At 51.7% G+C, this 12,506-nt stretch overlaps 1 protein-coding gene across 1 annotated transcript; it reads right to left on the bottom strand.

The window, feature by feature from the left end:
* Window positions 1-628: 628 nt before the first annotated feature.
* Window positions 629-11,708, bottom strand: TAS1R1 (taste 1 receptor member 1). The gene is made up of 6 exons (XM_081201468.1): window positions 11,205-11,708; window positions 7,933-8,257; window positions 6,071-6,826; window positions 4,836-5,048; window positions 4,488-4,608; window positions 629-2,414 (listed from the first exon to the last, which is right to left on the bottom strand). The coding sequence occupies exons 1-6, from the start codon at window positions 11,507-11,509 to the stop codon at window positions 1,480-1,482; spliced, it is 2,655 nt and encodes an 884-aa protein (XP_081057594.1). The 5' UTR covers window positions 11,510-11,708; the 3' UTR covers window positions 629-1,479.
* Between the last annotated feature and the right edge of the window lie 798 nt (window positions 11,709-12,506).

The raw sequence follows: 12,506 nt of genomic DNA, 5'->3' as shown, positions 1-12,506 counted from the left end.
CCTGAACTTCAATTACATCCGTACTCTGAACATAATGCAGTGTGTAATAATGGCCCAGGTGCCGCTAAAATGTCTACGCTAGGACCTTCCCTTGCTCAGCTGACAGAACCTCTACTCCCTTCCTTTGCTGGAGTGGAGTGAAAAAGAGAATCGGTCAACCCCACAGCTCGAACCATTGTTGATCCAGTTGCCTGGGACGGGGAAATGGTGGTGGGCGGTGTTATTTCCTCATCAGCCGTGAGCTCCTGGAGTTCTTTGTGTGTGGATTAGGTTTCTCTGACCTTACTCCCATCAAGGGATGGGTGAGAAACCTGATTCAGTTCACACTAATCTGATCTGTACTTTATGAAACGATACAGAAACTGAAACCCAGCTGGCCTCGGATATTCCCACTCCTCCAAATCTTGCAATGCAGTTCTCCAGCCAAGCAGTGTGTTCAAAACTGCATATACCGTATTTTTTGCACCATAACACCCACTTTTTCCCTCCTAAAAAGTAAGGGAAAATGTCTGTGCGTGTTATGGAGGGAATGCCTATGGGTGGCATGCCTACGGATTTTCCTCCTCTAAAAACTACGTGCGTGTTATGGTCGGGTGCGTGTTATAGAGCGAAAAATACGGTAAGTGTGTATATCCATGAAAATAACTTGCAAAAGTGCATTATATAAGGGAAATCGTTTTGCAGGAAAATATGTATCTTAGCAAAATTGCATACGAAGAAGTGTACACGGTATGAATCATAGAATCATAGAATTTGTAGTGTTTTGCATCTTATGCCGGGGTTACATTCTGGGGATACTGTAGTTTGCATGTGCAAAAACACGTACAGTGGAACCTTGGTTCTCAAACGTAATCCGTTCGACTCCCAAGACGTTCGAAAACCAAGGTGCACCTTTCCAATTAGCGCAGGTGTCCTGGAAGCAATAGCCAACAGCCGCATCGGACATTCGGCTTCCAAAAAATGTTTGGAAACCGGAACACTTACTTTGGGGTTTTCTGCGTTTGGGAGCCGATTTGTTCGTCAGCTAAGCCATCCAAGAACCAAGGTTCCATTGTATGCCAAACCACCCTCATGCAACCATCTTTACCTTTCAAGCAAAGCAGAGAGCTCTGGGGTGCTCCTGTGGGGGCAAATGGATTCCCAGAAAATCTCCTGAGAGCATCCCAGAGCCTGGTAAGCAAGGCTTTTAAAAACTTTCTGCTCCAAGAAAACCTGGTGCAAAAGGAGCTTTTAAGCTCTCCACCTTCCCTGTGCTTAATCTGTGGGATTTCAACCAGCCGGCTTTCAAATTGCGCAAGTTAATTGCACACAGTTGTACCGTATGAAGGCAAATGGCACTAGAATTCACGAGGATTCCTTTTGTGTAAATAAGAAGAAAAAATTGGTGTGGAATTGTACAGAACGGAACATAAGACCGAAAAAATGTGAAACCGAGACGGCGAAACCCATCTCGCCTTGGCCGCCTGACCTTTCCGCCGCTCAGCCTGTTGCGTTCGCCCTCTTTGTGTAGCTCTGAATGGACATCTGGAAGTGTTGGTTGGTGTTGAGATGGGAGTGGAAGAGGATGACGTAGGCCTTGGGGGCGAAGTAGCCCCCGAAGATCCCGGCGAGGGTGCAGAGGAGGGTGGCGATGTGGATAGCCGCCAGGTACTTGCCCTTGTAGATGCTCGCGGCGGTGGTGTACGTGATGAAGGAGACGAAGTAGATGAGGTTGCTGAACGTGATGCACTTGGCTTCGTTGTAGCTGTTGGGAAGGTCCTTCCCCGCGTAGCTGATGGTGAAGCAAGCCACGCCCAGCAGGCTGTTGAAGATCATCCAGAAAACGGGAATCACTGTGTTGCCCTGGCTGCACTCCAGGAGAATCAGCTCCTCAAAGGCTTCGTAGTTCTTGTAGGGGGCCGGGGGGCTGATGGTGAGGGAGGTGAGGACCATTGTGCCTTGCAGCCCAGTGATGGCTCCTATGAGCAGGCCGGAGCCGTGGTACTTCCGCCAGGCCCCATACAGGCCCGGAGCCCTGGCCGCCATCTTGAAGACGATGACGATCTGCACCGAGCGCGCCGCCATGCACGAGAGGCACCCGGTGAGGCAGGTGCTATACACCGACAACCTCAGAAGGCAGGCAAAGTGCCCTGGGGCCCCAAAGAAGCAGTAGAGGCTGAGGCCGGCGCAGGCCAGGGCGCCCAGCATGGCGAAGCACATCCAACCGCCAGCCGACTTCACGACGGGCGTGTGGCGGTTCCGCACAAAGACGCCCGTGGTCCCGGCCACGAGCAGCAGCAGGAGGGTGTTGGCTGCCAACAGGGCGACGGAGATGGGGTCGTCCCACAGCATGAAGACGACGGTGCGGTCGAAGCAGGCTTCGCTTCTGCCAGGCGCCCACTGGTCCTTCTGGCACTTCTGGCAGGTGTACGGATCTGTGGGGCAGCAGGGCTAGTCAGTGGAGGCAACTGGAAGCCACGTTTTCCCCATCCCTGGGATCTCTGGGGGGCAGCCAACAGGACGGCCGCTGCAGTGTAGTTGTTAGAGAGTTTGACTACAAGGACCTGGGAGACCAGGGTTCAAACCTCCACTGGGCCAGCTGGGTGCGACCTTGAGCCAGCCGCTGCCTCTCAGCCTAACCTCCCTCACAGGGTTATTGTGGGGGTTAAAGGAGGAGGAGGAGGAGGAGCAGAATAATGTGTACAGTGGTGCCTCGCAAGACGAAAAGAATCCGTTCTGTGATTCTCTTCGTCTAGCGGTTTTTTCGTCTTGCGAAGCAAGCCCATTGAAGGATTAGCGGATTAGCACTATTAGCAGCTTTTAGCGGCTTTTAGCGGCTTTTAGCGGCTTTTAGCAGCTTATCTGCTGATCGGATCAGCTGATAAGCGGTTTAGCGGCTTAGAAAAAAGGGGGGAAGGGAAAAAAACCAGCAGGAACTCGCAAGACATTGTCGTCTTGCAAAGAAAGCCCATAGGAAATTCGTTTTGCGAAGCACCTCCAAAACGGAAAACTCTTTCGTCTAGCAAGTTTTCCGTCTTGCGAGGCATTCGTCTTGCGGGGCACCACTGTATACCACCGTGAGGTGCTTGGAGAAAAGCCTAGGATACATATGCAATAACCAACTGGGATACCTCAGCTGGAAGAACACGAGACTCTTAATGTCAGCGTTGAGCCCCATGCCGGGCAAAAGATTCCTGCATTGCAGGGGGTTGGACTAGATGATCCTTGCGTCCCCTTCCAGTTCTATGATTCTATGAAATAATTAATCCTGGATTCCCGGCTGCAAGAACGTTGCCCTTCCTCCCGTCAACACAGCTCAGCCTTAGTGCACCTATCTGCTGCAGTGCCTCGCCGTCTGTGTGTGTTGCACTCTGGAAGTGCTCTCCTAATATCACAGTGTGCAAAAGTGTATTAGGGGGTGTCCCTGGGTCTTTGGTACTCATCTCAACCCTGCAACTCTTGAACCCATCTCCTTCCTTTTTTTTCAACTTCTAGACCTCGCCTATCCTCCGTCTTAGTTCTCTCAGGGTCCTAAAAGTGCACCTGCTCCTACAAAAAGGCGGCAAACAGGTGGCCCGTTTAAAACAAGAAAGCAGACTCTCTCTATATATAAGATTAAAACATTCTAAAGACAGTTACAAGCATCTAAAACCAGTCACATTTAGAAATAAATTGAAAAGCAAATAAAAATGCATCTGAAGCACATTCTCTCCCTGAGGCCTGTAGGTTTTTTTTAGGTCTGCTGGACATTGTATCTTTGTGAAGGGGTGAAGAAGAAGAAGAGGAGTTTGGATTTGATATCCCGCCTTTCACTCCCCTTCAGGAGTCTCAAAGCGGCTAACAATCTCCTTTCCCTTCCTCCCCCACAACAAACACTCTGTGAGGTGAGTGGGGCTGAGAGACTTCAAAGAAGTGTGACTGGCCCAAGGTCACCCAGCAGCTGCATGTGGAGGAGTGGAGACGCAAACCCGGTTCCCCAGATTACATGACTACCGCTCTTAACCACTGCACCACACTGGCTCTCACACTGAACTAAGGTGCCCAATATTTCCCGAGGGAAAGAATGTGCTTTAAAGGTATACTGGGTACAAAACTCTCCCTTTTTTGCCACTGCCATCACCCCCCCCCCCTAGGCTAGCATGAGCAAGCCCTCTGTGGCTCCAGCACATTTCCATGTTTCTCCATCCCTCCGAGTTCTTTGCAAGAGAGCTTCCTGCTTCTGGTCACGGGCCGCTTGGCCATGGCTTCCTCCTAGAGGATGCAGGTGAGGCCCCAAACCGCAAAAGCTCAGGAACATCGTGCAAGGCTTGGGCTTCGGTATTAGGAAGCCATGTGACCTCAGAGGCGTTGGCCCTGTGGGGAGACAGCAAGGGGGCAGAGCCAGCCTGAAGCCATGGAGGCCATGGGTTTAAAGAGGCAGGAAGCAGGAGAGTTGAATCGCCTCTGCCCGCCTGCTTCTGACTCTGGTGCTGGCCTGGCCTTGCCCTGCCTGCTGACAATTCACTCACCGCTTCTGTTCAGGAAGGTTCCTGGAGAGCAGCCCACGCAGTGGAAACAGCACTGGTGCATGCCCTGCTGCACCTTCTGCTCCCCCGTGCCGCATTCCTTGGAGCACACGGAGTCAGGGACCTGGGCGGGAGGAGGAGCGTTGGTGTCAAGGGGCGTAGGTAGACCCAAAGTGCCCCCATGAGCCAATGCTACAACCCCCCTGTAGTAGAATGGGTTGCCTGCTCCCATTTTTCCCTGGCAAGGGGAATTCCAGGCAGACCAACGTCATGGGTGGTGGCTAGATCTCAACAGTAAGTAATCTTCCCTGGGTGTATGAGCCTCCCGCTCCTCCGTGTGTGCCTCCTTACCTGATTATCCTCTGTGTGCCACAGGAGCCTGTCCTTGTGGATGCTCAGGCGGTCTGGGTTCCTGTCAAAGGAGCCCACCACGGTGTAGTTCCACTCCTGCCCAGCCCATGTCCACAAGACCAGGTCGTAGCCAACCAAGGGGTCCCCATTGGTGTCAAAATAAATCTGTCTGTGGTTCAGGCTGAAGTTCACCCGCTTCACTTCCTTCAGGAGCTGCAGCAGAGAGACAGACAGACTAATCCAGCCAACCCTAACCTGATATCCTTCAGATGTACTGGACTACAACTCATGTCAGCCCCAGTACATCTCATCTGGTGAAGCATTCTGGAGGACTCTAGAGCTTGCCACGTTCTTGTGGGTTGGTCCAAAGGTTTTGCCAAACTGTGGGCTTGGAGGTATTTTCCAGAGTTTCTCTGGGGAGAAGGAATTAACTGCTAAACTAGTTTTAAGTCTGCAGTGTGGAAACGCCCCATGTTTAAAATTGAATGCACGAGGCCTTGTTTTGCTGGAAGATCCCCAAGCTGGCTGAATCAAACAGTCCCATTCCCTGGATGAACTCCCCTTCCATTTTTTGACCCTGAAAACTCCCCATGGATTCCGCAAATCTCCACACCCCAAACCCGAACTCTTTAATTAGGCAGGGTTTGTGAGCAGGAAAAGGGAGGGGAAAGGGCAAGAGATCCAGGGCCCAGTGCAAGCGACTTGGGGGCTGCTGTCTCCTGGGTCACCCTCTAACAAGATGAATCATAGAGTTGGAAGGGACTCTTGAGGTTCATCTAGTCCAACCCGCTGCAATGAAGGAATATTTTGCCCAACATGGGGCTCAAACCCATGCTCTACCAAGTGAGCTATCCCAGCTCACATACCCCCAATGCCCATCAGAGCATGCTCAGCTGGAGAAATGGTGTGGCACAGGCGCTAAGAGTATATCATGCAGAGAAATCTCAGCTGTTATTCTGTTTTCTTCGGCATCCTGGAATCCCAGGAAAACACAGAGCAGGGATAAGCACCGTGGCACCCTACAGATGTTGCAGCCTCCATGTTCCACAAATCCTGCTGGCTGGGACTGATGAGAGCTGGAGTTGAGCAATATCTGTAAAGCCACAGGTTAGCCACCCCTGGCTGGCACCTGCTTTTTCCATGGAGAGACCCCACTCTTACCGCAGCAGGAATGCCACTTGGCACTGTCCCTGCCGGATAAATGCCCAGAGACAGAGAGAGATGGGGAGGTTTACCTGCCACGGATAGACGGTGCCCTTTCGGCACACACCAGTTTGGCAGCCCAGCAGACGGTGGAGGGCATGCGCCATGACATACACCGCTGAGTACACACTAAACGCTCCTTGTGTGTCGTAGGGCGATGGCTCCTGCCTGTCGGGCAGCTTGCGGAACCGGGAGAATCGCTGGCCGCACCTTTCCTTGCAATTCTGACACGAGCCAGCGTCGCCCCTGTGGGCACCAGCTTCCTCTGATGCGGCAAAAGCTGCTTCAAACGCCTTCATCCCCGAGAGGTGTGCCTGGTGGATGGTTACCCCGAGGACCGTGCCGATGCCCTGAACGCCGGGGATCTTCCAGATTTCCGTGGCCAAGGACCAGTCTTCCGTGCCCAGCCACACCTTCCCAGTCACGTTCTGCCGGACGGCCTCCCGGAGGAACAGGAGGGCGCTGCGCTTGTTGGCGAAGACGGTCACCACGTTGGCGGCAGAGGCCACTACATCCATGATCATGCGGGTCACCTCTGCGCTGCTGGTGGGGATGATGCCCTGGTAGGCGAAGCAGATGCCCTCCTGGGGGGCCGCTTCGTGCAGCATCTGCAGGCCCTGGATCCCGTAGTTGTTGTCGCTGCCCACCACCGCGACCCAGGTCCACCCGAAAGTCTTCAGCAGGTGCACCATGGCGTCCACCTGCAGCTGGTCGCTGGGGATGGTGCGTAGGAAGGAAGGGAAGACTCTCTTGTTGCTGAGCATCTTACTGGAGGCTTCGTAGCTGACCTGGGAAGAGAGAGGGCAAGGCAGGAAGGAAGCAACTGCTCTTGACACACATCAGGTCCTCCAGATGTTGCTGAAGTTTAACTCCCAACAGCAACCCCTTCTCTGTTCCCAGCATGGCCAGAGATGATGGGAGCAACAGCTGCAGGGCCACAGACATCCCCTCACCCCTGATGCAGCTGGATGGGGAGATGGAAACAGTTCTGTGAGTTGGAAGGGACCCCCAAGGCTCATCCTAGTCCAACCCCCTGCAAACAAGGAACAGCAGCTAAAGACTCCCTTGACAATTGGCCATCCACCTTCTGTTTTAAAACCTACAAGGAAGGAGAGTCTGCCACCTTCTGAGGGAGTCTGTTCCTTTGTCAAACAACTCTCACCCTCGGAAAGTTCTTCCTAATTTTCAGCTGGCACCTCCTTCCTTGTCATTTGAATCCCTGAGTTCCGGTCCTGCCCTCTGGAGCAGCAGAAAACAAGCTTGCTCCAGCTCCATCACTGATGGAAACAGAGCCACCAGTGGGACGTGTGTCTCCTAGCTAGCAGCCACCAGTCATACAGGGCTCCTCAGACGTCTTTTATTGTCAGTCCAAGGCTCCCTCTGCTTCAATTCACCGCCCTTGCCCTCCCCAACATTTCCTGAAGGCTTTCTTCTGCCTAATCTACGCTTTCACGGACATGATCCGGCAGGAACCTCTCCCCAACACAACTTCCCAGTGGACTGCGTCGCTTTTACTTTGCAGTGATGTCTCCTGCACCAGCAAAGAGGGTAATTTGCTTTGGGGGAAGATGTGTGAGAAAAATAAGGCAGAATCGCAGAATTGGAAGGGACTCAAAAGGCTCAGCTGGCCCTGCGATGCAGGAATCTCAACGAGACAGTTGTGAAACATGCTATCAACAGCCTAAAACAGAGACCAGGAAGAGCAGTCTGGCACCAAACCAACCCACTGACATCTCTGGGCAGCTGCTGGTGCCTGTTCTGCCCACCCCCCAATAATTTTCTTCATTCCTGGGCCTGGCTATGCTGACTGTGGCTGGTGGGGAAGCTGGAGAAAGCACAGAGTAGGAGACGGCTCTCCTAATCCACGAAGGCCTACCGGCCTTCGGGGTCTTACCTCTGGCATGCAGAAGACGCCCAGCAGACTGGCTGTCGTGAAAGCATTCTCACTGGTGTCTGGCCCAATGACGCCCACAACCTTGGGCAGAGAGTGGGTGTAGTTGGCAGCCACCACCAGCTGCCGGGCACCGCAGCAGCTTTCTCCGCCACCCTGGGAGAGGACGCTCAGCGTGGCGTACATGTTGGAGGATGCCGAGCAGGTGTCGTAGATCTCGTACCCCAGAGTGACGTTGGGCAGGAGGCGGCTGGAGTTGTTGATTTCCTCCACCCCCAGCCGCATGGCCTGGGCCAGGTAGTAGCCGTGGTGACTTGCGTCGTACATGCTGCAGGAACAGAGAAAAGCCACAGGAGAAGGTGGAACTAAAGGACGGGGAGCCCAAATAGGACAGCAGCAAAATATTGCAATGTAGACTGCTCCTATGCAACAGGCTCCATTATGATGCCCTCCCTCCTTGTTTCCTGCCCCGCAACCCTGAATTTGTCAGCATCTTTTTCTTTTTTATTTCTCTCTCTCTTTTTCTTTATTATTTCTTTTTGGCTAACTCTATACTTATGTTCTGCGAGGGATGGAAGAGGAAAGACCCTGTGTGAGAGGCAAGGGAGAGAGAATCTCCCAGGGTGGGAGGGTGGGAGAAGCGCCCAGGTGAGAGCTGGGATGATTTATATCCCATGGTGTGCATTAAGAGTAAATATATAACCTTTATAGAGGTTTTCTTCTTCTTCTCATCCTCCTCCTCCTCCATTTTCTTTTCTTTTCTTATGCTCGCTCTTTCTTATTTTTACTCTCGGTTTTGCTTTTACTGCATTCTAAAACTTTTAATAATGATTATAAAACACAAACTGAAAACAATACTGAACTGTAAAATAAAATGGTCGAACAAATAAAACGAAACATAGATTGGTTGCAAACAAATGGACAAGTGTTCAGTTCTCACTGGGCTGCTTGGAGAGTTGTCCCCCTTAGTTCCCTCCTCCTCCTTGCCTGCTGATACTTGTCTTATTATGATCTCTGGAAACTGCTTTAGTCGAGTCATTGGTACACCTGGTTCAAGATTCCCTGCAAGGCGTGGCAGCAGCTCTCTGGGGCTGCAGATGGGGGTCTCTTCCAGCCCTTGAGATGGTGAGGATTGAACCTGAAGGACCTTCTACTCTGCCCCTGAGCCACAGCCCTTCTTGTGCCCTGGTGGCACTGTTTTGATTGCATGAGCTATAACTTTGGAGCTATTGATTTGTTTACGCAGCTTCTTTGGGGAAAATTAAATAGGAATTTCCAGCCCCCTTCATCTTTTATAAAACTGGAGGAAGCTGGAGGGTCAGGGATTCACTGCACATAACTTTGTCCCATGTATGCTACTTGTTGACACAAGACACTGTTTCAAAGGAGACTGGATAAAATCCATGGAAGAGGTGAGGTCAATCAGTGCCCGTGAGTCATGATGGCTCTACGGAATCCTCCATATTCCAAAGGGGAATAGTCCTGGCTACCTTGGAGCAGACACAGCATGGCACTTCTTAATGGGTTTTCAGCTGAACTGCTTCTCAGAGGGACAAAATAAAAAATGACTGCCTAGAAAATATCAAAACTGATTAACCATCCAGCGAAACACAATAGCTAATTGCAAATAAGTAGGATGCCTCTCTGTTGCCAATACAAGCCTGGTGTGTTGGGGGATGGGGAGAAATGGTCTTAAGCTGACTGTGAGTCCACATTGGAAGGGGCCTGTCCGCAGCTCCTTTTAAAAAAGTCTAGAGCACAGGTGCCACCACACACAAGGGTCTGCTGCCTGTAATGCTACTTCGGCATGTGCAGGATGGTGAGATAGCAAGTAGAAGAGCCTCACTTGAAGGTATAAGCGTGTCTATGGGTATAAGCGTGTCTTTTTGTCGACCACAGCAAACTATGGCAAGTTCTTAAAGAAATGGGAGTGCCTGATCACCTCATCTGTCTCCTGAGAAATCTCTATGTAGAACAAGAAGCTACAGTTAGAACTAGATATGGAACAACTGATTGGTTCAAAATTGGGAAAGGAGTACGGCAAGGCTGTATATTGTCTCCCTGCTTATTTAACTTATATGCAGAATTCATTATGCAAAAGGCTGGGCTGGATGAATCCCAAGCCGGAATTAAGATTGCCGGAAGAAATATCGGCAACCTCAGATATGCAGATGACACAACCTTGATGGCAGAAAGTGAGGAGGAATTAAAGAACCTTTTAATGAGGGTGAAAGAGGAGAGCGCAAAATATGGTCTGAAGCTCAACATCAAAAAAACGAAGATCATGGCCACTGGGTCCATCACCTCCTGGCAAATAGAAGGGGAAGAAATGGAAGCAGTGAGAGATTTTACTTTCTTGGGCTCCATGATCACTGCAGATGGTGACAGCAGTCACGAAATTAAAAGACGCCTGCTCCTTGGGAGAAAGGTGATGGCAAACCTAGACAGCATCTTAAAAAGCAGAGACATCACCCTACCAACAAAGGTCTGTATAGTTAAAGCCATGGTTTTCCCAGTAGTGATGTGTGGAAGTGAAAGCTGGACCATAAAGAAGGCTGATCGCCGAAGAATTGATGCTTTTGATTTATGGTGCTGGAGGAGACTCTTGAGAGTCCCATGGACTGCAAGAAGATCAAACCTATCCATTCTTAAGGAAATCAGCCCTGAGTGGTCACTGGAAGGACAGATCGTGAAGCTGAGGCTCCAATACTTTGGCCACCTCACGAAAAGAGAAGACTCCCTGGAAAAGACCCTGATGCTGGGAAAGATGGAGGGCACAAGGAGAAGGGGACGACAGAGGACGAGATGGTTGGACAGTGTTCTTGAAGCTACAAACATGAGTCTGACCAAACTGCGGGAGGCGGTGGAAGACAGGAGTGCCTGCCGTGCTCTGGTCCATGGGGTCACGAAGAGTCGGACACGACTAAACGACTAAACAACAACAATAGGAGATGTTCCTTCAAGCACTTGACTGTGGAGAAGTTACTTTGGTATTTGCCTTTTTCATTTGCTCTTTTGCCAGGATTAAACATAGCTTGGGACCACATGCTTCCCAGACACAGATACCTGCATCCTACATAGGAAGATGACTTATCAGATCACTGACCCATCAGACCATCTAGCTCAGTGTGGTTTACACTGACTGGCAGAAGCTCTCCAGGGTTTCAGGCAGGGGTCTCTCCCCACCCTACTTGGAGATGCCTTTGGGAATTGAACCTGAGAACGCAAAGAACTGAGCTATGGCACCTGCGATATTTCTGGCTCCTCTCACTTACCTGTCACAGATGGCAACTTCTAGCTTAGTTTTCTGGGGTTTGGTGATGTTACTCCGGTGAATTTGAAATAGCCCTGCAAGGGTATAGTCTCCATCCAGCCTCAGCGGGGAAGAAACCCCCTGGTTTAAGCTCCCACTGGCACAGCAACAAAAGCCCCAAAGCAGCAAATACAAAAAGGATGGGGGAGAGAGACTCATCCTGAACGGACCAGGGGAAGTCACTGTCGCAGCCATAAGGGCACTCTGCTTTTTGGGGAGGAGGAATACTGAGGCCAGTGTCCCTGAATCACCTGGGATCATTTGCATAACCCTGCACACCTGTAAAATGCCTCAGAGCAGAGGGTAAGATATACATACACAGGAAACTTTCCTGGAGTGGGGAGGCAGCAGGATGCAAGCCGAAAACCAAATTGTGGGGTTTAATTTTCCTAACAGATTCCGCAGGAGAGTTGAAGTAAAATGTGCTCTCTCCTCCTGGGCTCCTTGTGGAATAATTAGACCCTATAAACACTTGCAACACTCCTCATGCCCCCTCTATTATGATCACGTTGACTACATCATGTAGGAATGGATGCACTAGCGCAGCGGCGTAGCGTGAGTTGTCAGCACCCGGGGCAACGCAAGTAATTTGCGCCCCCTAACCCGAGGCAAGGCAAGTAATTTGCGCCCCCCCTAACCCCTAACCTGCGAGTTGCCGCTGGCGCTGCCGCCCAAACGACGCCGCTTGCCCGGAGGAGGAGGGGGGCAGAGAGGCGAGGAAAATGCAACGGCCCAGCAGCTGCAGCAGCACCGGCGGAGGCGGGGCTGTGAGGAGGGGCTGCCTGGCGCGTCCTCCGCGGCGAGCGCTGAGAGCCGCTGCCTGCCGGGCGCCTTCAGCCCGGACGCGCGCACAGCTCGTCGGTTCCGCGAGACATGCGGCTCTGCTACAGCCTGCGCCCGAGGCTCTTCGGCGACTCCGGAGGCAGCGAGCGCGCCCCCCCAGATGTTGCGCCCGGTGCGGCCGGCACCCCTGGCACCCCCCACGCTACGCCACTGCACTAGCGGCCTGTGCAAGTCTCTAGTCCTCAGCTGCTAAAAAAACCCCGAAGCACCCAAAAGGAATATAACATGAGATTGAAATCTTTTGAAAGACTGGAATGAAAGAAGAGGAAGCAGCTATGTTTTGACATGTTCGCTGCCACGCTGTTACAATGTCTGGCTTTTTGGAAATAATTAGCACTTCTACCATGCACGGGTCTATTGCTGGACTCTATGCTGCTCCATGTCTGTATGATGACATCCTCATCCAAATGCTAGCATGTAT

The sequence above is a fragment of the Podarcis bocagei genome (genome assembly GCF_964188305.1).
Source record: "Podarcis bocagei genome assembly, chromosome: 7".
Lineage (NCBI taxonomy): Eukaryota > Metazoa > Chordata > Lepidosauria > Squamata > Lacertidae > Podarcis > Podarcis bocagei.
Note: the sequence above shows the minus strand (reverse complement) of the source record. Positions and strands in the feature narration are given on the sequence as shown.

What these genes read in the sequence shown, in the direction of transcription:
- TAS1R1 (XM_081201468.1), bottom strand. Translation starts at nt 11,509, where the DNA reads ATGCAAATGATCCCAGGTGATTCAGGGACACTGGCCTCAGTATTCCTC. An exon ending in GCGTCTTCTGCATGCCAGAG is followed by an intron (nt 6,827 to 7,932) that starts GTAAGACCCCGA and finishes CTCTCTTCCCAG; the next exon opens with GTCAGCTACGAAGCCTCCAG. An exon ending in AACCTTCCTGAACAGAAGCG is followed by an intron (nt 2,415 to 4,487) that starts GTGAGTGAATTG and finishes GCTGCCCCACAG; the next exon opens with ATCCGTACACCTGCCAGAAG.